General features: G+C 43.2%; 1 protein-coding gene across 1 annotated transcript; it reads left to right on the top strand.

The window, feature by feature from the left end:
* The first annotated feature begins 3,602 nt into the window (after positions 1–3,602).
* On the top strand, positions 3,603–27,394 carry HMGN3 (high mobility group nucleosomal binding domain 3). The gene is made up of 6 exons (XM_052694441.1): positions 3,603–3,749; positions 18,093–18,143; positions 23,597–23,626; positions 24,247–24,294; positions 26,773–26,886; positions 27,004–27,394. Exons 1-6 carry the CDS (start codon positions 3,735–3,737, stop codon positions 27,133–27,135), a joined length of 390 nt encoding a protein of 129 aa, XP_052550401.1. The 5' UTR covers positions 3,603–3,734; the 3' UTR covers positions 27,136–27,394.
* The last annotated feature ends 295 nt before the right edge of the window (positions 27,395–27,689 follow it).

The raw sequence follows: 27,689 nt of genomic DNA, 5'->3' as shown, positions 1-27,689 counted from the left end.
TCCTGATCAACCTGATAGCCTTCTATGAAAAGGTGACTGTGTGTGGAGGGTGTGGGTGTTACATGTTTTGACTTTAAAGAGGCTTTCAGTGCTTTTCCATGATACCCTTATTGACAACATCCTGAGGTACAGGCTAGATAGTGAGATGGACTGATAATTGGCTGAGCTGTCAGGTCCAGGCTTGGCAGTGCAATCACAGGAGAGTGATTAGCAGTGATTGGAATTGCTTTCTGTTCTACAGTAGCTACCTACTAAGCGTCTCCATTTTCTGCTATTCCTTGCAGTACTCACGCAAAGCATGTCTGAATGAAAGTTGCCTTTTTGTAATGCAGGCAAGGTTTAAAATGTGGTTGTAGTTCCTCAAGATAGTAGAAGTGTCTATGAAACGTTGGTAGAAGGAGCTTTGTTGGAAACAGTGACATGTTTCAAAAGCTAAATAGCACGGAAGCCTTCATGATAGTAGTGTGGTGAATCTGAGTGCTTGAATGCTTCTCTTATTCAGTGACAAACCATAATGCTGTTCTAACTTCAACATTCTGAAGTAGTTTATGAAAATTCTTTCATATCATTTGAAGTGCCTTGAAAAAGTTTCTTCAAGCTAACTGTCACACATTATTAAGATCTGGTGCTGTCTGGAAATCTCAATTATTTCAGAATTGGAAATTATGAATGGTTAGGATGAAAGACAAGTTTACCAGACTTTGGGATGTCTATGCTTGAAAAAGTCGAACTAACTAAAAGGATGCTGATTGCTTACTTTCTGTATCTGCATTCCCTCGCCTTTTTATCTCCATGAGTTTGAATTATTGGCCTACAGCTACAAGTTCACTTACAAGGAACTGATCACAATAACAACAGTTGATAGTTTCAAGGGTATCTGGGTTGTTCTGTATCACAAATGTCAGATCTTGTATGCGAAAGGTGTGGAAGGTTGCATTACTTTGGTCTGTGTACTTCCTAAATATTGTTAGAGAAAAGTGGTACTGTGTTACAGGTGCATTCCCTATTTATTTATAAATAGTAACAGTTATGAAATTATAAACTAATTTCTAGAACAACCATAAAAATGGTGAGTATATATATACACACATATTTAGCATGGCCTACACCTGTAATACAGAAGTTTTCATTACATATTGGAAGAGAGCATTTTTGCTTCTGTAAGGGTTTGGGATTCCACTGAACACATACACATCAGTGTTTCCTTCTTGTTTGTGGGAGGGATTTTCAATCAAGAGGTGCCATTTAACACTATTGGGTCAGGTGTGTTAGAAAAAGGACAGCTGCAGAAAGGAAAAAAAAAAAAAAACAACCAAAAACTACCAATGAATACTGATGATTTTTTACTGAAGGCTGCAGTGGCTGGCCAGCCACTCTGAAGATAAATTCTGTTACAGAGTGTAACACAGAGGGCTGAGTATATGGGTAGCAGAAACAACAACTTGCTGCTGTTCTTACATCTTTGAAGTCATCCTACGACCTGCCACTGTGCAAGGAACATGATAGGACTTGCTGAGAACAATTAGGAACAATTCTATACTGACCCAGAGGATGCTGAGGGAGTAAAGAAAGAGACCAGACTGCTGTACAAAGCAGCGACTTTCCTGAGCAATTTCTTCCTCCGGTACAATGTTTACATTGAACTTCAGCTTGGTTCAGTGGTGCAAGAATAACATCTGCAAAGAACTGCAGGAGCTGACAAGTTATTTCTCTCATTTTCTTACAGCTGAAGTTCTATCTTTCATGTTGCTCGCTAGGTTAACTGATTATAAGTGAGATGTCAGTAGGATTGCTTCTCCTCTTTCTGCAAAGCTAGAACACCTCTTCAAGTGTATGGGACTTTCCTCCTTTTCACAGTCTCCTACAGCTCTCAGGACAGTTGTCTTCTAGCTGAAAGTTTATAGGATCTTGAGTAAGTGACAGTGAAGAGGAGATGAGACAGTTTTAAAATTGAACTTATGCAGGGAAAGAACTGAAGTCTTGGTGTAGGTTGCAAGGCTGTGTAATCTCCTTGAAAACTTGATGAAGCCTCAACCTCTGTCTGAAGCTGATGTCACCTCCTAAGATCCCTCCCAGCTTGAATTATTCTGCATCTAGAAGCAGAGGGAAAAGATCAACCAAGAATTCAACAAGAAGAAAGGTAGTCATAGTGCTAAACAGAACTGGTAATTTGTTCCACCCAAAGTTGTTTTGATGTGAATTGGAAGTGGACTTAATCCAATTTTTTTAATGTCTCAAAAGAGGAAATACTGCAATTGTATTCACCAATTCAGCAGTTCTCCTCTCAACAGTTTTCATCTATACTAATGGAGGTGTAGCTCTGGCTTCTCTTTTGGAATAGATGGCCTATAGTGAAGCTGCAGGGGTTGCTACTGTCATCCACAGATAATTAAAGACATTGTGGAACAAACGCTGGAGAGCAGGTGAATAAAGAAATAAGGAAAGGTTAAGCTCTGCTGTCATCCTGACTCATTTCCTCCCTGTGTCAATTAATATTTAGGCACTGGGCTTCAGTGTTTCCATACGGAACTATATCACTTTGGTGTAGCCTATCATAGTATAAATTAGTTAAATATATGCAGGTAGCATGCATATGCACCGGGTGTGACCGGCGTGGTGTGTACATGCTTAACTGGGAGCAATACAGCCAGATTTCTGCCCCGGCAAATTATTGATACAAAGCTCCTGTGACAGCACCAGCAGGAGACTCGCCTTTTGGGATCCTCTGGTTTGCTGTCCGAATAACATTACAAGTGACGGGAGCCTCAAGCCCTCCCAGGTACAGAGCAAGATAAGGCCTGCAGCTGCCACAGTCCCAGGGGTGCCCTAGCGCCAGTGCTGTGCTGAAGGAATGGCAGAGCCCGGGCCATCTGCAGGGGGCAAGACGCTGTGGTTTTTCTCATTACAGTTATATATTTTATTTCTAAAAGAGATTTGTTGGTGCTTGAGCTTGGCTGAAGATTGACTGTGCAGCCTGGCGCTGTGGTGTTTCTCCCACCGGCACAGCTGCATCTGCTGCTGATTTAACAGGGCACGTAAGGAAGCAGTTTTTTTCAGGGTTGCTCTTCGCTTTGGGAGGGCTGGAGGATGAAGGGCTTTACACGATAGAAAGACGGAAATAAACAGTTAGAAAAGGGAGAACAGTTATGATGTCAAAAAGCTGCGGAGGGTTTCAGTCGAGGAGATGAAACGGAACCGGGGGATGGAGAAAGTGAAGGGAAATTTAAACGGGTTGCGATAATTCAGCTACCGAGCGAACGCCGCCTCCGAGCGGGCAGGCTTCCCCACGGCCGCCGCCGGCCCGCGGCGCTTATCCCCGCGGCTCACCGGCTCCAGGCCGCGGCCCGGCTCCCGGGGTGCAGAACCGCCGGCCCTCCTCCGCTCCCCTCAGGGCCCCGACGCCGGCCCCAACGGTCCCCGCGCGGCCCGCCTCGCCCCGCGCCCGGCCTCTGACCCTCGCGGGCCGCCCCTGATTAGCCCGCTCCCGCCGGAGAGGGGGGCGCGACGCGGCCTGGCGGCCAATCAGCGGCCGGGGCTGCCCCGCTCCGCCCGCCCCCTCGGCGAGGCGGGCGCTGGCGGTGGGGGCTGCCGGGGCGCCGGGGGCGGCGCGGCGGGCAGCGGGCGCGGGCAGAGCCGCGGGCACCACCAGCGACGCCGCCGCCGCCAGCGCTGTCGGGCGGATCCGCGCTCGCCGCTTTTGCCGCGTGACTTTGGCAGCGCGCCGCGGGGACATTATGCCGAAGAGAAAGGTAACGCCGGGTCCCGCCTCGCCTCGTCCCCGGCCGCCCCGACCGCGGCACGGCGCTGCCTGTTGCGGGCCCCCCGCTTCCCCCCGCGGCCGCCGTCCCCTCTCGGCTCGGCTCGGCTCGGCTCTCCCGGGGCGGCGTCGCCCCCGGCGGAGGGGGGGGGGATGCAGAGGGGGGGGAACGAGGCGGCGGTCGCAACTCCCGGCCGGGGCGGGGGAGGCGGCGCGGCGCTGCGGGAGGAGTTTCCCGCTGCCAACTCCGGGAGGCGGGGGGCGAGCCGCGCTCGGAACGGGCCGCTCCCTTCGCACCTCCCCACGTACGCGCCTACCGCCGGGCCGTTCCCGCCCGCCCGGGGTCCCCCGGTCGCCCGCGGTCGCGGCTCCACGCCCCGGGGGCGGGCGGCAGGAGGCGCTTCCCGGGGGAGCGGCCCGGCGCCAGCCCGCCTCCCCCCCCCCCCCCGCTCTGGGGGCCCCGCCGGGGCTCACGGGCTGCGAGGAGGGCGCCCGGGGGGACGGCGGCGCTGGGGCTCTCGTCGAGGGCTCCTCCCCGTGGCGGGGGCTCGGCCGTGCGCGTCGTTAATAGATAACTGCGGCCCTGCCTGTCGAGTGGGTCAGCCCGAGAGCTTTGTCGCGGATGGGGGTCCACGGATAGCCCTACGGCCCGTCAGCACACCTCTAAATAAAGCTACAGGTTGATGATGCCTGCAGAGCCTTTCAGTTCTCCTTGTGTTGTGGGTGATGCTAACGTGTGAGGCAGGCACCTGACTTATTCAGCCCCAAGTCAGCAGCCCGGTCCCAGCCGTGCCAGGGGGGCTGATCCCTGTGCCCCACCCCACCCTGAAGCTGGAGTATGTGGGGCTTTCCTTCTGCCTTTCTGCCACTGCACCTTTGCATAGGCCTTGTGTCCTTCTGCGCTCTCTGTACTGCTGCTCGTTGTAGGAAAAAGTTGAAGAAGAGCCTGTGCCTATAGGGTGACGCAGTGCAACTCTGAGAACCTTGCTGCCTTCCCATGCTGTTTCCTTCGCCTGTGTGTGAGCTCGCTGGTAGGGCTGCAGGCCGGCCCTTCTCAGAGTGAGCTGCTCCTGTAGGGTTTTATTGTCCACGGTGAAATGTTTGTTCAGACAAACTTTGTCTGTGAGTAACAAGTCCAGGAGAATATGTCATTCTTAGAAGGCTATTAAAAAATTTTATGTGTGTGGTTGGAGTGATGGAGATGAAGCGTGTTCAGTAAATGTGAAGCTATATATAAATTATGGAGTTGGGTGAAGCAGTAGTTCCAGGAAGTGGAACTTCATTGCTTTTTGAGAGAAATGGAATTGCCATCAGTGTCCCGCAGTGGTCACTTCCATTCAGAGTAGCAGGGCAATGGGCAGATGGCATGGTGATGGCTGGGTATGGCATCGCCATGTATCCATGTGGGGACAGAGCCATTGCTGCCACTAGCAGCAAGTTCTAGTAAAGCACAGTTTTTAACTCATAAAGAGACTGCTAATCCCAATGGTTTTGTTAAGGAAGAAAACTCAAAAATAAACACGAGAAAATCTCAGTTATGGCGGTAAATGAATAATGGTGCAGAAGGGCATGCATCTGCCTGCTCCTGTTTTTGTTTGGATGCCTTAGTGACTTAAATGGCTACTCCTTCCTTTTTGCTTTTCTGTCCATCTCCAAATATTTTATCTCTTTGCAAACTTCAGTCAGCAGCTGCATCTCTGGGTGATGCTCGCTGTGAACATGACGACTGGTGACAGCAAGTTGTCCCTGCTGGGAGGCTGTGGCATTGCGATGGGTGTTTCACAGGTCCGTGAGTTCATGGATGAAAGGAAAACCTTCCTGTATTCAAGTGGTGTAAATGCTGCTCTTGGACAGAAGAAGGTTGAATTCTGGACCCTTCCTGACAGATTTCTGCACTCTATGTGTGTTGTAATGGTGTGTTGGGATGTTATATTTCACAAGAAGGATGGCACGTCAGTGTGGGATAAACCACAGTTCTTGTTGTGGTATCAGTAGTGTGAACACCCTGGCATGGGTGGATGTGGTTTGTTTTGTTGCCTGTGCAACTGGAATCAGTTCTTGGGTCATATTGCAAACCTTCTCAACCTTGAAACTGTATCAGTAAAGATGGCTCTGCGTTAGCTGGGAAGAATGAACCGTAGAATCGCAGAATGGTTGGGTTGGAGGGACCTTAAAGGCCACCTGGTTCCAACCCTTTGCTATGGGCAGGGCTGCCATGCACCAGAGTGAGGAGCTGTCCTTCACTCTTGTGAAGCTTTAATGTGTTCAGCAGAGAGACGAGTGGTGCTTGCACCTCTAAGTGCACTGTTTATATGGGATGTCAGTAGGCCAAGTGGTTATGTGTCTCTTGGTTTGGGCCTGTTGGTTTGGGGCTGCACGGCAAAAGGATCCAGTTTGTTAGTCCACTTGCAAGCACCGTGACCTGTGCCTCGTATGTTGCTCTGAAAGCTCTTACAGTTGAATGATGTGAGGACTTGATCCAACATTATTTGTTTTTTATAACATCTTTGAAGTTTGTTGTGGCTTCAGAGCAAATAAAAAGTAGTACTGGGATCTAATTCACACTTTTGTAACCTATCTGCTCCCTTGTAGCCAAGGACGTTAGCTTCTGAAGTGCAGTTGATACTATGAAAACAGACAACATCTGCAGCAGGTTCCAGATCTGTTATGCAAACCTGTTTTCTCCAAAGTCAGTGCATGTACCCAGCTGGTCTCTGTGCAAGGAAACTAGAACTTCTGAATGCTGTGCTTGGAATGCTGTTCCTGTAGTAGAAGTTGGAAGGTGCCGTACTTCATGCTTGTCCAGTGGTAATGCATTTATTTGCATGATCCCATTATATTCCCTTTTTGCAGGACTCTTACCTTACCAGTTTGTTCATCAACCAGGTGTCTCTTCAGTGTATTTTCTAATCCTTGTGTTTTGGTGCAGGTTCTCGCATACTAACCTATATAGAATGTTCCGAGTTGGAAGGGACCTGTAAGAATCATTAAGTGTGTATTTTCCTCTGGACCTTAACTCAGTTCTCCTTGTGAAATTCTTCTTGGTGTTAGAATTTGTTTCTGAAGTGTTGCAAATCTTCTAAGAGGAATGTAGTCCCTCTTCTGCTGAAGGGGAAATGGAGCACAAAAGTAAGTGACCAATGGTCCTTTCATATTAGATGCTCAGTTTAAGATGTCTAAAGTGAAATGGCAACTTCCCCCTTAACAAACACTGCTTACGTGCTCTGGGTGATGCAATTGTTCTCAAAACTTGTTTTTTTGCTTTGTGGCCTGCACAAAAACTGAGGAACTTGCACCTGATGTCTGATTCTCTGAGATTTTGTTGGAGCAACTTGTCTGTGACTGAACACCAATCAGCTGATGAAGCCCAGCATTCTGCAATGCAACATGGTGTGTTTTCAGCTAAAGTTGTCTTCGTTTTGAAGCTGCTAAGTGGGGAAGAACCTCCAGTGGTGACAAAAGGATTTGCACCTTGCTGTCATCATCACTGGACTTGGAAAGCTCCTGGTCTGTAACTGAGGCCCTTGGTTCATCCTAGAATACATCAACAGGACATGGAGACAGGGAAATGTGTGGCTTGTGTCATGCTCTGGAAGTGATTACAGACTGCAGGGACAAGGGGAATCAGCAGCAGATGCTCATGTCTTGGCTGCTGCCCGCTCCCTTCTGCCCCTGTTCTCACTCCAGACTTTACCTCCGCATTTTTCTTTCTCTCCAGACTGACTGCGTTTTCCTTTCTCCTTCTTCTACCTGGGGGCTAAGAGAAGTCAGAGCTCTGAAAAGGTGATTTCTTTTCCATTTCCATGTTAGATCAATCCTAGACCAGAAACTGCCAGAAGACAGGTGAGACAGCATCAGAACGAGACCTTCTTCTGATCCCCTGGCTTTGGGCAACCCAAATTGAAAAATTCCTGCACACCAGCAGAGCCCTGGGGTGAGCTCCCACCTGTGGCCTCCTCTGCAGGGACAGGCCAAGTGCTTGCTGTGCAGTCAGAGGTGCACCTACATGCCACCAAGATGCAGAATGGAGGTGCCGGAGCATTTTAAAGGATTGCAGGATTCTTCTAATACAAGGGAAAAAAAGATCTTTTGTAGCTTTTCAGTGTTAGGAGTTGTAGCACTTATACTGAATTTGTAGCCACTGAAAATTTAAAACTTGATGTGTTTGGAGCAAATTGCTGATTGGCCTGCTCCAGGTTTGACTGTCTTAAAGGGTCTAAACTTTCATATAAATAATTAGGCAAAAAAGAAATGTTTATGTCTGCCTATGGTACACTTAGATGGAATACAATGTAGCAGTGTTGAGTAGCACTGGAAAAAAAATAAAATATGCTTGAGTAAAGCTGCTGTGCCACATTGCAATAAATGATATTGCAGGGCTAATAAATACCTAATAAATACCAATGTATATTTATCAATGATTTATTTAAAATAGCTTATAAAGAGATATATTAATGTAATTTTAACTATGATTGGGTTTTAGAGTTATGATGTTTATAAACTCATCGACCGAGGCTTTATAGATGTAAAATGTTTGATTGCTTTATACAATTCTGTAAAAATCTGACTCACTTAGTAACAATTGGTGACAATGTATATAAATTTTCTTCTAGATTATGTTGAAATGCAACTGGAGTTAATGAATGAGCATCCTCAACGTTTTAGATTGTCACTGAATTACCGATTAAAAGTCATGATGCTGCTCGGTGCATTGGAGCATGATCCCTGGTGAGGTGCTACCAGTAACACAGTCTACTTTGAACTCATCACCCTCCAGTTCAAAACTAACCAGATGCAAGTAATCTTTTTGTATGCAGGGATTTTAGGAAAATGCTTAATGAAAATAAAAAATAAGTTTGACGTTTGTTCAGATTGACAGTGGGGATATTTCATGTTCTGGAAATATCAGCATCGCTCGATTTTCTAAAAAAAAATAACCAAAAAACAAAAGTCCCATATGTGTAACTGGAATGTAGCTGATATATGCTACGTATATCAGCATATATGTGTAGTTTAATACTGCTTTTGTTCTATCTTGAAAAGCTTTAGCTTTCTCTACTGCTTTATACCAAGTAGTGACAACTTGTTAGAAAGGAGTAGTGCTGGGAGCAAGCTACTGACCACACTCAGAAGTAAGATCTTCTTAAATCAGTTTTATTGTCGGTGAAATGGGCAGTGTGGGACTTTATGGATCGGACCGTAGTTCAACAGATAGGTCTCAGGTGGGCATATACAGACCAAAAGAAGCAATTCCAGGTTAGACCTGTGAGACATTGTATGCATTTGAGGTGTGTTTTTTGGCCAGAGCAATATGCCGTTCTGGCACCAAGAGTGGAACTGGCTTCATGGAAGGCAGGGTTGGCTGGGACAGGCAGAGCTCTCCCTAGTAGCAGTAAGTACAAATTCTGCCAGCCAGTATTCATCACACCGGCCTGGCTTGGGCTGTCTTCACAGTTCCTAACTCGGAGGGCAGTGAGGATTCCTTATTTCATTAGTTGGTGCTCATCAGAACAACTCAGTGGTCAGATTGCACTGTTGTGGAAAAAGATGTGTCAAGCTCATTTGGTTATTTTTTCCCCTTGGTGACTAATTTTCAATTAATTGCTCCTGTAACTTGGAGGTACTGCTCCTGTCTTCTTATAGCAAGGAGTGCGTGTACTTGGTAACAGGGAAAGCTGCAAATATGAAAGGCAGTTCCCCAGGAGTGTTAGGGTCTGTCTGCTCTAAAAGATGGTGTATGTTCCTTCCCAGCAGCATCATTTTCATGGGACTGCTTAGATGTGTTAGCTCTTCCCACTTAGCCTTCTTCCTTGTCCTAATGCTGACTTAGTGGTAGCAGAGGGCACTTCCATGGCTGGAAATGGAGTGTCTGTGACATTTATTTGTGTGCTGTTTGCTCCTCTCGAGTGGAGTTGAGGAGAGCTCCCAGTGCTTTCTTCGTACTGGGAAAACGTCCCTGCCTCTGCCACATCCTTCCTTTCTTATTCCAGCTGTCTCCCTCCTCTGGAAGTTTTATCTTTGTTCATAACTGCTTTTAGGTTGTCCGTGGAGCTATTTTTCTATTTCAGTAGTGCAGTGCGTTGCAACTAACTCCACTGGAGCTCTTAATGGGACAGAAGAGCTTGGTGGATTGAAGGCATTGTACCAATCACACCTTCAGTGCCTGCCTTTTATCTGGGACCTGCTGCTCTCATCTCAGGTCTGGATGGTCCATGGCACCAATTAGTTGCAGCTGCAAGAATGAGGGCTCTTCATCACAGTTACATCCTCTGGGAGGGGAGGCATGGTACACCTTCCTGTCACTCACAGTACTTCTCTTTGTCAGAGGTGTGGCTATTTTCAGGAATCAGTTGCATTGAAAATGGTTTGATTAATCTCTGTCTTTAAGCAGATGGAATATTTTATTTTTTAGAAGTACTCGGTGCTTTGCTTTGCAGATTTGATCAGTTTCATTTAGATAGACTTCAAAGCCTCGTCTTTAAGGTTTTAAAAACTGCGCATGTAGGCTTGAGTCTATCAGCTTCATCTTGCTTGCAGAACTGGCAGCAGCTTTGAGAGGCCACAGAAATAATATTAGTGGTTGAATTTCATCCATCGTATTCTTTGAGTCTGCCTTTTTACTTTATGGTGGCAGTAATGTTGCTAAGCAAATATCGAGACAAGAATATCGGCTGTTTATGAGGGTGGACAGTGATAGGACAAGGGGGAATGGTTTTAAACTGAGATAGGGGAGGTTTAGGTTAGATGTTAGGAGGAAGTTTTTCACCCAGAGGGTGGCAACGCACTGGAACAGGTTGCCCAAGGAGGTTGTGGATGCCTCATCCCTGGAGGCATTCAAGGCCAGGCTGGATGTGCTCTGGGCAGCCTGGTCTGCTGGTTGGCGACCCTGCACACAGCAGGAGAGTTGAAACTCAATGATCATTGTGGTCCTTTTCAACCCAGGCCTTTCTATGATTCTATGAATTTACTTACTAGCTATTAGAATTCTCAGCAGTGGAGTTGGAGGGAAATGAATGACTTCAGATGTGCTTTCTTTGCTGCTCCTGTGGCTGATCTGCATTTTTCAAAACATGGCTAATTACTTCAGTGGCTGAGGAAGGAACTGTTGTAAATTACAGCACTGCTGTTAAAATCTGAGCTGCAACCCCTAGAAACTGCTGTTACTTCTTCACTCTGGTGTAGGCAGAAAATGTAATATTCAGAAAACTGGCTCCAAATGGCAAATGCAGAAGGAATTACTTATGTTTTCTTAAGTCGTTCGTCCCTTCCCAAATCACGCAACTTTGGCGGGTAAATGGGGCTGACTCAGTTGTAAGACCTTTAAAATGTTGCATCAAATTTCAGGGTGGCTTAAATTATTTTGGTCAGTCTTTTGTTATTCCCATTTTCTGTGGGAATAGCAAAACCGCTACCTGCAATGAAGGTTAAGTAATTATTCTGGGTGCTTTTGGGTATCTAGAGGTATTCCAGGCCTGACTTTCTGTCTGTCTCATCTGTCCACTGTGGAGGAGCATAAAGCTCACAGATTTTACTTGTTTAAAAATTAAGGAATGTAATAATGTGAGTTTGATTGTTGTTTTTTTTCCCCAGTCCTACTGATTTTGATTATAACCAGGCTATATTCCTATACTTTCAGAGAATGTGTGAGAAAGTTATGAACATTTTCTCTATTTGGCTCAAATTTCTAATCAACAAAAGAGATTTTGATCAGGAACTGTTTTTTTTTTTTTTTTACTCCTTCCCCCCAGCTGCACATTGACAGCAGAGGACATTAATGGCCTTTTTTTTATATTTAAACTTTTTAGTGCACTCTGTGTTTCTGTGTTTTCAGAACTTCATGACCTCGATGTTCTCCCGCAAAGGGTTAGAAAATGAAATATTCTGCTCTTAATAGGTACAGGTTATGCTGTAATGCTCCTTGAGAGAAAAGAATAAAACATTATGTAGACTGTATTTGTTTGTTGTTTTGGGGTTTTTTCTTTTTTTGCATCAGGAGTCTGTGTTTGATGTAGTACAGGTAGCAAAACAGAACTCAGTAGTTCTGTATCTGGAGCAGGAGGGAGTTACTCTGTCATACATATTTTAAAATACTTCTAAATACTTGACAAACCTTAGGAACCTGCAGCTTCCAGCCTCTCTCTGCACAAAATAGAACTTATGTGTGTATATATATGCACATACAAAATTCACACAGATGACATGTATGTATAATTTATATGTACATGTATTTATGTGTATTTATATGTGCGCTTATATAAAAAATGTATTTGTGTACCCACACCTCCTTAATGGAATCTGCATAGCAGAACTTAAAAAAAATACTAAAAGAATATACAGAAAAAGCCCTCAGATTTTTGAGAGAGTACAAATCAGATATTAGTTTTGATAATTATTTTAAAAGTGCAGCTGCTAGCCAGATGTATTCTACGCTTTGTACACGATTGGTCAGAATTACTTGATTATAACATTAGTGTCATAGTTGTGTTTGGTTTTTTGTCTGTGCTGTGGCTTTTTTTGTTGTTGTTTGTTTTTGGTTTTTTGGGTTTTGTTTTCTTTTTTTTTTGTTTCTGGATAAACCATGGCCAGGCTTTTTGTAGGGAAAAACAAAAGTGTTAGAAGGAGTGTGCTACTTGATGTCTTCGGGCATTTAATAGGGTGAGATAATTCCACTTGCGGAGTTCATTCTTATTGCCTTGGCGGCAAGCACAGTTCTATCAGCTGAAAACAAATCAAAGAACCAGCTATAAACAAAGGTCAGTGATAAGATGCTGCAGGAGCTGAATGAGGAAACAATGGTTAGAAGGGTGGTGTGGGAGTTGGTTGGCGTTGAATTAGTCAACATGCAGAGCATTCCTTAATCTAAACCAAGAAATAAACTGCATTTTAATTACATTTGTGAAATGGCATAAAATTTAAAACTGCTGCGAAGAGGGAAATAATTAGAAGATTTTGCATGTATGGGTAAAGGGTTCATTGAATTGAATTTAGTCTAATGCAGAGCTCTATTCACAGGGAAGGAAGGGAAGGGAAATGTTAGAATAACAGTGCTGTAAAACCTGACAAAGACTTAGGACTCGATACGTTGCCTTTTCCTGCTGCTGTCATTTTGCTGCAAGCTTTTATCTTGTTTTGGTGGATGAAAAGAGTTGTTGGAGGAACAACCAAAGCATTACGTCATGGAAATCGCAGCTGGGATGGTGAGCCAGGAAAGTATCTCCAGGCAGTCCCATCGCAGGCTGCGTATTGCGGTGTGGCTGAGCAGAACAGATTGCGAGGAGGGGAGGAACTGCTGTGGAGAATGCTCATCTGCTAGGACAGTTAGGGCTTGCTGCCGTCCTAACTTCTTAATGTGGTGCTTGTTATGAAATTGGTATCTACTTTTTGCAAGGATATGAGAGAACTAATTCCTGTCCCACCAGAGCTGAAGTGTTAAGTGTTGGCTAGTAATACGATCCTTCAGAGAATGAGTGATCTATTTCATTTTATAAGCAACCTGCTGTACCAACTGTTACTTCTCATGTACTTGTGCTCTTCATGCTTTTAGTATGCTCCCTTATGATAGTGCAATCCACTGTCTGCAGAATATTTATCCTGAAGCTGGTCACTGCAGGTTCAGACCTGCGCCTTTGTATCTCTCAAATAGGTTTGATTAACTGTAATCCTTTGGGTAATTGTGCTTACGTTAAATCACGCTTGTATTGCAGGGCTTTGATATAGAAATTGACACTTTGTTGTTTGCTTGTTTGTTTTTTTTCTTTTGTCGTACATCTCTACCAGGTAATCTGGCCTTCAGAACAAAATGAGAAGGAAACTTGCTTGCTTGTTCTATGAAGCATTTTCTCAAAAAGGTTATCTAGTTTCCTGTTCTCAACAGTTCTGTAATGGTGCTGGGACTGCAGTTACCACAGCATTGTCCTGCTGCGTGGAGACACCAGATCTTGGGTTTACCTCACAGCTGTTGAAATAAATACAAGAACTGTGTATGGAAACAATCTCAAAATCAATATTCCCTTTTTTTAATGCTGTGTTAATCTATTAATATTGAGTCCTCTCAATATCGTTTTCTAAATTGCCCCAGAAAAAGAAAAGGAGGGGAAAAAAAAAAGCCCTGTAACAACTGATTGAAACAACTGATTGCTAATAGGCAGGGGGAATCTGGCCTGCAGCCCTTCATGTTAGCTGTGTGGTATAGAAGTTACGCAGATCTGACAGATCTGTTGAAGCTTAGCTGCAGCTCAATTTGCAATCGTATTGCCAGTGTGTAGTGCAAATGGAGGCATGACACAATGTGTGGTCATCTGAACCTAAAACTTGCTGTTGGATTAAATGTCAGAAGCATATTTATAGTTCTCCAGTCAGCTCCTTTGCTGTGCCTTCTGTGTAACTGTGCCTGGAAAAAAAAAAAAAAAAAAAAAAAAGAAAAAACAATAACAACCAGCACTATTATTTGTATCCTTATCTGTAGTTTCTTTTTCTGTCTGTCTGTCTCGTCTCTTGTAGGCAGCCATGCAGCATCAGGCATGGCAGACCTATAGAGGCTGCTTCCAGTACAATGCAGGCATGTTGTGCCCTTCCCTGTGGTGCAGTGCCAGCACTGGTCCTTCATTTTGCAGCACCAGACTTGCAGTGTGCACAGTCCTGCCCCAGCTGGCTTACAGTGCAAGGCACGGAACCAGGGTGTGCTTCATGTGAGCAGGTGTCACGTGGGACACGGTGAGCCGTGGCGTTACCTCATGTGGGACAACCTGCCAAGAAGATGGGTTTCATAGTAAGTCTGACTGCTTTGATCCCAGAGTTCCTCCAGTAATTTGTCACCAGAGCAGAGGACGAAGAAGGGTTTCTGTGGAAGAGCTGGGGATGAAGACTTGAAGGTTTTGATGGTTTCTACATAAAAGTCCTGAGAGTTCCAAATAGGTGTGCAGGCTGCTGCTGCCTCTGGCATGCCATGTTCTCTGGGAGCCATGCCTGGCCCAGATACATGCGTGTGCAAATCTCTGATCCCTGGGAAGAGGAGAAAGTGCTGCAGAAACCTGCATGGAAATCCACGTCAGCCAAGATTTGCTGGAGCCTCTTAATAGAACTCACAGAAGGGAAAACAAATTCCTTTTCCTCCTTTAACTAATATATCGTAGCCTGACAAGTTTTTGGTGCTCTGTCTACATGAAGAGTCCCTGGCCGCAATTGCCCCATGCCGCTTCATTCCTGCCTGCTGTGCTGGCTCAATTGTTTGTGCAGCTGTGCAGTCAGATGGTTCTGCTGGAGCCAGGGAAGGCTATAGATCTATAATCTGCAAATGGATTTATAAGATTTATACACTTATTTAACAGCAGCAGGCTGTTTTTCAACAGGATCGGTTGCCCTCCTTGCGACATGGTCTCCCTTGCAGCTCTGTGGCCTGCTGGGGAGCCAAGGCATGGGGCACACATGGCCTACGACGCCTGGCTTGTAGTGATTGCAGTGGGAAGAGACCGGCTGTGGGATGAAATGAGAGTGTGGTACAGCTCCTGTCTGCCTGCCACACCTTGGAGATGGTCACAGGGCACATCCTGCTGGGGAGAGAAATGTTAGGCCTTCATAACTGAAGGCTCGGGGGACACCTGTTAATGGCCTTCCTATACCTAAAAGGAGCTTGTAAGCAGGAAGGCAATCAACTTTCTGCATGGGTAGATAGTGCTAGGACAAGGGGAATGGTTTTAAACTAAAATCTAGGTTAGACATCAGGGAGAAATTTTTCACTTAGGGAGTGGTGAGGCACAGCTGTCCAGAGAGCTGTGGGTGCCCCATTGCTGGAGATGCTCAAGGGCAGGGTGATGCCCTGGGCAGCCAAGCTGATGGGGGGGGCAGCCCTGCCCACAGCAGGGGGTTGGAACTGGTTGGGCTTTGAGGTCCCTTCCAGTCTAAGCCATTCTGTGATTCTATGATTCCATTCTATGAACTACTCTCGGATTTTCTTGCTCAGGAAGAACTAATTAACTAACCTAATTGGGTTAGGTTAGGTAATGTATCATAGTAGTATACAGTGGTTGTGGTTCCATTAAGAGTATTTTAATAAAACTTCAAATTTGTTCTGTGGTTAGCTTTGTGAACGGTTTTAAAATCTGTTGTCAAGCAGTAATACTGACATCTAAAAACAGACTGCTCTGTCTGTCAGAAGCATAGGCATGGTTTCAAACTAAAAGAGGGCAGATTTACAGTGGATAGAAGAAAGAAGTTTTCTACAGTAAGGGTGTGAGGCACTGGCACAAGTTGCAATGAGAGGTGGTAGATGCCCCATCCCTGGAAACATTCAAGATCAGGCTGGATGGGGTTCTGAGATCCTGATGGAGCTGAGGGGGTCCCTGTTCATTGTAGAGGAGATGGACTAGGTGACCTTTAAAATTCCTTCCAACTCAGATGATTCTGTGAATCTATGGCTTTCATTAGCACTGAAACAATTGAGTAAACTACAGTGTTCAGGGTCAGGATTTGTTCCTGGCCATCACTGCAAAGCTGCTGGCATGTGGCAGGCTGTATGTGAAGATTTATCCTTGTTTCAAAGCTCCGAGGTTCCTAAAGTGAAACAGTGTAAGCCAGCCTGGTGGTGGAGTGGGAGTTGGTTCAATTTACAGTGAGATTTTAGCCTGGCTTCCAAGATAAATGAATTGTGCTGTCTTGCTGTCCCTACCCCTATAAACTGTGAGCCCCTTGGCCACTGTGAGGGGATTATAAAACTTGTGAGAGTTTCTATACAAATAAGTGCTTAGCACAGGAACGATGCTATTTGTGTTCCCTCTAATGGAAAGGATGCAAAGTTTGTTAGACTTGACAAAATTCATATGGGAGAAGCAGGTGTTCTGAATCCATGAGCTAGAGAAAGGCTGTGCTCAAAGCCTGCACCATATTGTGTGCTGAAGAGGGAAGTTGTAGGAACGAGGCTCGCTGATCGTGGAGCTGCTCGGTTTTGTCTTTTGTACTCCCAGCCCCACACTGTCAGGCAGCAGCAGCTCTTTCATGACTGAACGGAGACGCTTTGAGGAATGCAGCCCCGGAGCAGCCCTGCAGGAGGCTGGCGAGGCTGCATGGCGCAGGGAGCAGCCAGCCAGGCTCCATTTTGGATGCCGGGCTGTTGCTATTCTGAGTTGTGCTGCCCTGCTCACGCAGCTTAACTTCCCGCTGTGTTCCAGCTACTTAGATGGTTGCTCCTAGGCTTTTTTTAAACCAGCTGCTTTTGTGGCACGCTTCGTTTCTGTCAGGATTGCTCAGCAACAAAGCCACGTTCTGTTTTCTGGTGGGGAGCTGAAAATATCGTTCTGTAAGGATGTTAGCACCCAGTGACAGAAGGCAGTGGTCAGCTGCTGCAAACCCCGTGTGTGTGGCTGAGGAATTCCATGTCAAAACCTGAGGGCAGCTTGGGGCAGGTTTGGTTTCAAAGGAGGATGGAGAAGATAACTGAACTGCTTGTTTACTGATTGGAACACAGAACAGCCACCACAGTGCCTTCTCTGCTGCCTGTTAAATGCCTTTAACCACATGCCTTCATTGTAGTTCTCCAGCTGCTGCTGTTTGCTGTATTCCCATGAATTGCTTGCATCTAGGTGGAAACCATGTTGTTTGCAAAATGTAAAATAATGTAGCTTGAGTTGTAAATAAAATAACATAAGCTGGGTTTTTAGCAATGTTTCTCTGGTACCTTTGGCAGACAAACATTAGATCGATCAGGCTGAGGCTTGGCTCCTGTGAAGAAAGCTTGTCCCTGGCTTTCCTGCTGAGGTCTTGGTGGTTTACTGATTTTTACCATTTTGATGGGAGAGATGAGATGAGGGGAAGATACTGTTACAGCTTCCAGCTGAGCACGCCCGAGGCACAAAAAGAGTAAAGGAGATAAATAAATCACTCATTCCAGGAATGCTGGGGTTTTCTGGTTCACCTCATCTCATTACTACTAAAGTTGGTATTTGGAAAGGAACATGTCAAGCTTCTTGGGGACTTCTAAAGCCCTAGTAGAGCAAACCTCAGGTTTCTAGTCCACACTTGCTGTGCTTTCAAGCACTGATGAGGTGGGACTCCCATTGCAGCCTGCAGATGTTGTAGTTAATTGGCTGGAGGGATTATTGAGGGATGATGGTACGATGCATGATCTGATGCCTACAATCCTGCTGCTCAGTCCTCGTATTCCTGAATGAAGGTATTCTATCCTCATATTCTAGAAATGACATTGGTACGATGCTGCTTGCACCAGCCCTCCTTAAGTTGCTGCAGTGTATGGAAAGAAGAATCTTCACCATAATCTTTGTTTGCTGTTGCTTGGATGTTTTTAATTCTGTAGTAAAAGCACTGACTTAATATTTTCTTTCAGTCTCCAGAGGGTGCTGAAGGCAAGGATGCAGCAAAAGTAACTAAACAAGAGGCAAGTATATTTCCTTTTCAGTTTGTTTGTTTGTTTGTTTTAATTCATTAAGGCATGTGTTTATTTAACTGGAGATCTGCAGCCTTGCATATCAGAAGACCGCATGTTGCTCTGCCACTCTAGCAAGGTGATTTAAGGGAGTAAAGGCAGTTTGCTTAAAACTAGAAGTCAGCTGCATTTGTAGCTTATATAGTGTGAATTGGTTTTGGTGTGCTGAGGATTCATTCAGCTTAGTGATGCACAAAATAAATTTAGATCTTTTCTAGGCAAGCTTTGGTAAGGCAGCAGCATAGGATGTCACCGCATGGAACTGTGTGTCACTCTCTCCAGCAATCTGGCAAGTGGGGTTAATGCACACACCTCAGCCACACTACTTCCAGACTTGAGTGACTGATAAAAGGGTGTCTTGAGTTAAGATACTGTGCCCTGAACAGGAGCAGCTGATGCATTTATGTGCTTTCTTTGTCTGAATTTCTCTTAAGGGCACAGTAACTTCTGTCAGGAAAGGAAAGGAGACAGCAGGTGGCATATTGACCACTACAGTAAGCTGTGCTGGAGCTTGTCTGCCATGGGAATGTAAAAAGAGAGGCAGAGGGGAATGAGGATTTGTCATCTTTTGTAGCAGACCAAGTTAAATCAAGACCTTGAGAAGAATAGGTGAATATTCAAATGAATCAGTTCTTGTAAATATTTGGGCATACTCATACAGGAAAAAAAAGCCTGATGAAAGTTTACTTTTTGTGGTTTGCAAAATTGGTAGTTGGTCAGTTAGCAGGAAAAGACGGTGCCAGGAAGATGTCAAAATATTTCAAAAGATGGCAGCACTTTAAATGAGCTCCTGAGGAAAAAAAAATAGTTGAGACAAAAGGAGGCCTGGGAGGAGTTGATTTTTGGTATCCCAGTATCTTCCTTCAGAATTTCCTGTGGAACCAGTTAGTTGGTTTTTGCTTTGTGTGGTGGTTTTTTGTTTTTTGTTTTTTGGGTTTTTTTTGCAAAACATGGGAAGGCCAACCAAATCACGATAAAAATATAATCCTTTTTGCACCAAATTAGTGTTTTTCTCTGTACAGTTTCATATATAATTTCTTCAAGGGACAGAAAAGTTAAACATGTAGGATGAAACTTGGTCATAGATGGACATTGCTACGTGCTGTACTTGTCCTTAATATTTTTCTAGATCAATAGTATCAGTAACTACAGCTAAATTCCTTATAGACTGCTGAGTCATGCATAAATGGGAAGTATGTAGTATGAAAATTGTGCCAGGTATCTGACCACAATAATAAAAGTGGCAGTGGGTTGTTCAGGAAGACCAGAGAGGCTCTGAAGACAGAATTGGTGTTAATGGAGGCGTATGGTAACTGTTGAGTCACAGCTTGATCTACTGATGGAGCACCTGGAGAAAGGACTTGGTCAGCCCTGGGAGCACAGGTGAAGACAATTCAGCTGTGAGACCAGAAGGGGTGAAGCCTGGCTGCACCTCTCTTAGGCCTCATTTAAGGGCTGAGTGCCACGGTGGAAGGATCTCTGGTTAGAGATCCCTCCCTTGTGGAGTTTTCCTCTGTGAGCCTAGATCTTTGGAGATGGGTGAGCTTTCCTTTCCTGTTTGTTCTTTTGCCATTCCGCTCCTGTATTGCCTTTCCACTGTGCTAGTCTGTCTGATTGCAACAGGAGGTTTTGTTTACCCCTCAGATATTTGGTAACAGGCATAGGGTGGCATTGCAAAAACAAACAAACAAAACAACACAACAACAACAACCCGTAAAAAAAGAAAAAGTTAAAACTGTAAGTGCTTGCTGCCTGGAGGAACAAAACAAAGAGCCGATGATCAGCTCTTTCCAGTGCCTTCTGTGGGGTTGTAGGAATTAGTTGTCAGAAAGCTAACCTGTGATTGTTCTTTATCCTGGCAGGAATGTAAATCCAAGTAAACTCTACAAATTCATCAAGAAAAGGAATTTTATTAAAATTGGTAACCTGTTAAAAGGAGCAGCTAAAATGTTGAATGGTTTCAGGTGGCAGAGGAGCTACACGATACACCATACTAAAGGCTCAGAGAAACATATGCCATTTTTCAAAAACCGTCCCACCCATTGAAATGGCTGAATGGCAAAATGAAGGGAATGTGTTATATATTTTTTTAAAGGTGTTTTTGTAGAGATGGGAAATCATGAACTAACTCTCCAGCAGGCCAGTCAGAAGCTGAAATACGGTAATGAAGTTCTCACTGTGGAAGGCTCTTACAGAGGTTCTTGCAGTGGAGCCGTTTCCCACATAATATTTGGAGGATGTTGTTAAGGAGAGGGAGATGTAGGCAGGCCAGCTGTATTCACCAGCAGCCCAGCTATGGAGTTGCCAAACTGTTACGTGCAAGACATAATGTAGTGCTTGCATTGGCCCCAATACCAGGGTAACTGGAAGTGATGAAATGCTCCCAGTATTTTAGATAAGGGATTCTGGAAAACAAAGACTGTAAATCTGAATTGGGAAACTAGTAAATAAAAAAGTAGAATGAGTACATGTGGGTGAATGTATAATGGGAGAGTCGACGCAGGTTTTGCAGAGAGAAGTGCTACTTCATGTAGCTGAATTGTATACACAACAGGTGTATGAATGCTCTGTCAGTCAATGTGCCATCTTGCATGCAAAGAGCACGTTTGGATAAGGCTCCCCAAACAGGTTCTTAAAGGAAATGAGCTTGCGTGGGTTAAATGGAAGCCCTAAACAACCGATAGCAGATGAAGGTAGAAGAGAGGGAAGTAGTAGTTAATTTTCATAATGGAGGAGAATTATTGGTGGGATATTGAGGATGTTTGTATTTGGGCTTGTGTTGCTGAGTATATTCATTATGTGATTCTAGGAGAACAAGTGATGGAGAAATGACAAAGTTTGCTGAAGCTTATGAAAAATTATCAGGGTGGTCAGAAGTGAGGAAGTCTGAGAATTATGTTATCTCACTGATAACGTGGGATAAAATATGAGTCAAATTCAATGTGGAGAAATGCAAATTAAAACAGGGAAAGCTGTTAGTGAGTGTCACCAAATCAGCTATTGGGGAGATTGTAGAGTCACTCTTAATAGTTATTAGAAAATGCCCATTTTTTCTAGTCAAAAGGTAAATGGAATGTGGGGACAGTAATAGAGGACAGAGTGGGAAACGTATCACAGTGGGCACCCAAAGGGGAACTACCAAATGAAGTTCTCTTGGCTCTTCTTTAAAAAGGATAGAAGGAAAATCATATGAAGGATAGTGGCACGTAGAGAGGGGTGCAGAAAAAGCCTTCCAGTGGAATCCAGCAGACTCCAGATTCTTGACTTAGCATATGCCATGTGATAAAGTCATCAGTCACGCGGAGAAAGGCAGGGAATAACCCAGGAGCAGGAGGAATATAGTGAAGCTAAGTGGCAGCAAGCTTGAGAGAAAGGCAATGAGGGGAGGAGGTTTTTCTTTTCCACACAGCATATACTTGCCTTATGGAACACATTACCACAGAATGTTATGGAAACTGAGAGTGTAAATGAGTTCACTAGGTTATTAGACAAATGTATGAGGAAAAAAAAAGTCCCTTGGGGGCTGTTAAACACATAATGTGTATAAAATATCCAGGTTGGAAAGTCTGCAAGGTGGATTGCCAGAAGCTGAAGCAACAGGAAAGTACAAAGTGTTTTGTGTCTGCTCCATTTCATAGACAATTTCCATGGATGTTTGCTGGTGTCATATAGAGCGTGCTGGTTGTTTCTGTCCTGGTAGGACTGTTTGAAGGGGGAAATTCCAGAAGCACATTGCAATGTTGCCTTTGCTGACCTGACTGCAGTTACTTCCTTGTAGTCAGAAAGAATAACATATGTACTGACTGAATAGGAATTAAAATGACTTACTGGTCAGGCATTTTTAAGGAACTGGGGGGGGGGGTGTTGTGCTGAGTTCCTTGTGATGATACAAATCAGATATAAAGCCAATCATGAAACTGAAACAGTTGGGGTTATGCAAAGTGTTATAATTCATCTGAAGCAATATATTACCCTTGAACGATTAAATGCTAACATCACAATTCAGTGCCTAAACATTGAGGGATAGAAATAGTTGATTGTGAAAACTTATTTGTAGAAGGTACCTCGAGCTGGGAGTTCTTTGATTACCAGACCAATTGAAATGCTTTAACTTGTTCTCAGAATAGTGTTAGTTTGCTTAACTAGCAGTCAGTATTCTAAATTGCCAGGAAAAGAGAGGATTGCATTTTTTTTGTTAATGTTGCCTACATATTCAATGGCTGAAAATATTTCTAGGTGTTCTTTGATAAGACTTCTATTTTCTTGAACTCAGATCTGAACTTTTCACTACTACTTTCCATGAGGGATAATTAAATGGCTTCAATGAATACAAGTTACTGCATTCTTTGGATATTAACAACAGCTTTTTTTCTTTTCTGAGTTATGTGGAACTGTGGCTTTTTTTGTTTGTTTGTTTTCAGCTCAACTTAAATGCTTAGCATGTGATAAAAAAAAGTGGTTTTGATTTACTTTTTTCAGCTGTGTTATGCTGGATATTTGTTACAAGGGAATTGTCTCTATTTTCATTACAAATGAGATTCTAGTTTATGACATAGGCCAGACCTTAATGGTGTTTGCTAATCATGCCATGTAATTGGATTGTGGGTTCTTCATCTGTTTTAGTGAATACAAAATATACTGTTAGCAGACTACTTAGCTTACAAGCATTTCTAAGACCTATGTAATATTCAATAAACTTATGAGAAAGTTCAGAAGGAAGTAAAGTTTAGTAAGGAAGGTGATGATGAAAAGTAGAAGAAAGGTAATGTATTTGACTGACTTCTTTCCTTTTTGAAATTATATTTAAGTAAAGGAAATCATGTCTGCGGAGCTGCCCTGGTACGCCTGACTCTTGAATTGAGTGTGGGGGGCAGCTGTGGAAATGAGAGGCCCCTCAGTTTGATGTTTTGGAATTTTCTCACTTCCTTTAGGGAAGGATGTTATCTTTATCGCGCTGTTTATCAGATAGCGTTTCTTACTGGCTATTACAAATAAACAGATTAAAGGACCATCATTCTAAATATGTAAGAAATAGAAGTATTTTTTGAGAAAGGTTCAGTGTGCAGGTAGTCAAGCTTGCTGTATTTTTTGAACATTTCCTAGAGCAGCAGTGGACTCGGAAGTACTCGTGAAACAGGGAGAAAGTAGTGTTTTACCATATTGAGAGTAGACTTTGACATCAGTAATGAATTTTTTTTCACAAATTACAGTTTCCGCATCACTCAACCCTTAAAAATGTCCCTTCAAGATGAGGAAACCCTGAGTTGCAGTTAGCAATAGATACCTATTTTGGTAGGGAGTTATTTTGCACTGTCATCAAGAAACAACTGATAACTGTGTTGCTTTGAATACCCTTTGCTGTGTAAGTCTATAAAGATGCTTTCTCCTTTTTTTCCTTTCTGTAGCCCACGAGACGATCAGCAAGATTGTCAGCTGTAAGTATGTGTAACAGCCCTTGGTGTATGCTTTTCTAGGCACGTGTTTTCTCAGACAAAACAGGTTTGTTATATTTTGCTTGATTCCTTTTTTATTCTTGCTGAGGGGTATTTAAGAACTCTAGAGCTCAATATAATTTATTTTCTTAATTTCAGGAGGTTATTCTTCCCTGGCTCAGTGCAATGCTATCTGTTGCATGTGATGTTGACTTAGTACTATTTTGCAGGCTGATGTTAGCTGTAGAAGTGGAACTTCTCTGTGAAAGGGGAAGGACTGTCCTTTCAGGGTTTAGTTTGATGCTGCCACTAGTGTTTGGGTTTAGTTCCTTTCCTCTGTTGCAGTGTGTCTGATGGGCTTCTTAAAAATAGTTATTTGTAATCTCCACATTCAAGTTTGACTTAGAATGGCCCTCAAATTGCCTCCTCAATGAGTGAGCTAATGAAAATAGATGTGTGTACAATGATGAGGTACATTAATTTTTTCCATCTTTTTTTGGTGCATGGTAAGGAGTGGGACATAAGGGGGGAAGGTGAGGTGTGGGGAAGCTGCTGAGCGGAGGTTGGGTGGTTGCCTCCTGGTGATATATCTGATGCATTGTGCAACTAAAAATGTTTTTTAGAAACCTGCTCCACCAAAACCTGAACCCAAGCCAAGGAAAACCACTAAGGTAAATACTCTTCTTTTTAACTACCATCATTGTAGCCAATAATAAGCAAGTACACTCCCTCTTTGCATTGCAAACAGTTGAATTCACAGAGCATTTGCAAGAGGCATCAACTCGCCCGTCCTCCTCCCAGTTCTCCCCTCAAAAAAGAAAAAAACAAATTAGATCATTCTTTTCTTTTGGTTCCACCCCTTCCTGGCCTCATTACTGGCCTCAACAAAACGTCTTGCCTGTTTGATATGCAGACTATGTTAGTTTGTAGTGAATTCTTAGTTTAAGAAAAATCTTCACCTTTCCTATACCTTTCCTGAAATTTACAGGTTTGGTTTCTACAATAGGATTTGAGATTACTCTGTACTGTTCTGTTTTGCTGTCAAGAGGGGCAGTACTTCATTTCATAGTGAGACGCTGTTATCTCTTCTTGAAGCCTGACTATTGCTGAGAATGCACAATTATAATTAAAGGTGAAATTAAATACATTTAAATTGAATGGCTTGGGTTTTCTAGGCCAGTTACAGTCAAATTAAAATCTTATTAGTGTCTGAAATACCTTTTCAAGATTCTGCATGTAAATCATGTGCTTCAGAAACTGTAGATCTATTTGCGCCCGAGAGGAATGCTAAGTAAGAACAATTGCTTTATCATAAAGAAGCATACTGCTGGAAACTCAATCTGGCTCTCCTCACACTCACATTTTTCAAGTCCCTGCATTGGTATCTCAACTGGGGAAGTATCAGAATACGAAGTGAATGTGTAGAAGTAAAACTCCACAACTCTGAGCACATTGTAATTTATCACCTGAAAGTCTCTTGAGCTTCCCTCTTCTCGCTTTAATAGAGTATTAATAAAGAAGGGAATGCATAGGTTCTGTATCTTCCAGTGCATGCTGTGTGTGCGCTGAGCATGGTGGTACGGAGTCTGATGAGGCTGCATTAGAGAAATCTGAGATACATTTCAGGTGAATGGAGTCCTTTCTGCCATAATTCTGGGTAATGTTTTAATACGGTAGTCTGAATTTTTCTAAGTTGAAACTGGATCCCATTTTAAGGAATCTATTAATCTTAGTCTCCTTAACAAAAAAGCAGCAGATTTGTACTCTGAGCCTGCTAATAAGCAACCAAACATAATAAAGATTCAGGATTCCTTTTATTGTTCAAAGGTTGAATATTATGAATTTACTAAGTCCTCAGCTCGTTCCTTCATAGCTGAAGATTTAGAACTATGCTCACAGCACCAGTAAGCATCTCAGACAAGCATTACAGCTGCTGTGTGTCATTGAAGCTCGAGAGAGAACATAGTGGTTCAGGCTGCCCAGTAACTAGGATTAAGAACATCCCTTCTTGCCTGCCCCACTCTTCTACAGGGATCTTTGAGGAAAGATAGTCAGTGTTTGATTCAAAAATATCCCTGCTCCCAGCTACTGCTGCCATTTTGCACGGATAATCTGAAGAGAACGGTGCCATGGAAAACTTCCACAGCTTTTATCCAACTACTTCAAATCCCAATGTGAAGTATTAAACAAACTATCATTTAAATTTTTATCTCATTGCGCTTAAAATCCTTAATGTGTATCTTTATGTTCTCAGATCGCAAATGTAAATGCATACCTACAGCAAGGAATTAACAAATAAAGAGTTCTATGGTAGAATAGTTTACTGAAAGCATATCTCCAAATGAAAATAGCAGTCACCATCCCTGGAGGTGTTGAAGTGTTACATAGAAGAGGCAGTGGGGGACGTGGTTCAGTGGCACGGTGGGGATGGGTTGATGGTTGGAGTAAATGATCATTAAGGTCTTTTCCAACCTTAATGATTCTGTACTGTGATTCTGTGAAACTGTAGATAGTTCCTTTCAGTAAATTCTCTGCTTTGTGTTGTTGCAGATAGAATTTTATCAGTGCTTGCCTTCCTAATGTGTCGGTTGGTTCTCACATGGACATGAAATGAATATCACAGATGTTATCAGACTAACAAAAGGACAACCAACAAAAATGCTTGTTTTTTTTTTTTTTTTAAATCTTAAAAAAAAAAAATCTTTAAATTTTAAATAAAATTTATTATTTCATGTGAATCAAAAGCATAATGTTGTTACGCGTGCAGCATGGTGTTTGTGCTTGACTGAATAACAGTGGTATAGTTCCATATACCATCCTTGGATTTACTTATAGCTATACATACAGAGTATATATCAATATACATAGCTCCATGTATATAGCTCAACCAAAGCAGTATGAGGGTTTTTTGTGACCCTGTGAGTTATCAGAAGCAGTAAGGAAGCATGCATCAGCACATTTTTTCCAAAAAAAAATTTCAGGAATCTGTACAACTTTGGTGGTATAAATATTCCAGGTAGCTTTCATCTGGTTTTGTTTCAGTCCAGCACATGCAGGTTGCTAAAATTTGTTTCTTAGTTGGTAAGAATGATGTAGGTGAGCTGTCTACTCATGCAGTGTCTGTGCCCATATTTGTAATCTTCTGTCAGAAGGAACCTGGAACAAAGGCCAACAAAGGTGCTAAAGGGAAGAAGGATGAAAAGCAAGAAGCTGCAAAGGAAGGTACTACACCATCTGAAAATGGTGAAAATAAAGCTGAAGAGGTACTTTCCACACATACCTCCTGCTGATTGAATCAGTGCTTTTTTAATTATTCAGCCTTTCAGACATTGATAGCGTGTTCATAATGTTTCTTTTTATTGCCCATAATGTTACTGCAGATTCGCATCTCTCGCTCAACTGTTAGTGTTTCAACATCCAGAGGTGCCCCACCCTGCACACTGTCAGTAAAAGGGCAGATTGAAACAGTGAAAGTTAAGGGTACGGTAGAGCATTCTACTTGTGTGCAGTGAATAGGAACAGATAGTAGTGTGGTGCTTTTCAGTATGAACCATGGAAGCTGGCAGGTAAGGCTCACATTGCTTTTGAAAAGCTGGGTCCAACGCATTAAGAAGAGTGTGTGAATGTACCTGTTTTGTTTGTGTAAATATAATGTTGAGGTAGGTTTGAAACCGAGCTGTTACAAGTAAGAAATGGAAGGAGTAAAGATAGCGTGGGTGTTTATAGACATAATGGCAATTTACCATAGTAATTAATTCCTTTCTCTCTTCTCTGCAGGCTCAGAAAACTGAATCTGTAGGTGACAAGAATGAATGAAATATCATGAAAATTTGGGGTTGATTTTATGTACCTCTTGGACAACTTTTAAAAGATATTTTTATCAAGTATTTTGTAAATGCTAATTTTTTTAGGACTACGATAGTTGACATATTAAACTGTATATGAACATTTCCCTTCTCATAACAGTGCTTTTAGAAATTCCCGTTGTTGCCAAGTAATATAAATATCAACTTATTATTGCAAGGTATGTGTAAAATTGGATCGGCATTCCATACACTTGCTTTAA

The sequence above is a fragment of the Tympanuchus pallidicinctus genome, unplaced genomic scaffold (assembly GCF_026119805.1).
Source record: "Tympanuchus pallidicinctus isolate F22 unplaced genomic scaffold, pur_lepc_1.0 scaffold1, whole genome shotgun sequence".
Taxonomy (NCBI): Eukaryota; Metazoa; Chordata; class Aves; order Galliformes; family Phasianidae; genus Tympanuchus; species Tympanuchus pallidicinctus.
The sequence above is the reverse complement of the archived record's forward strand: the minus strand, read 5'-3'. Positions and strand labels throughout refer to the sequence as shown.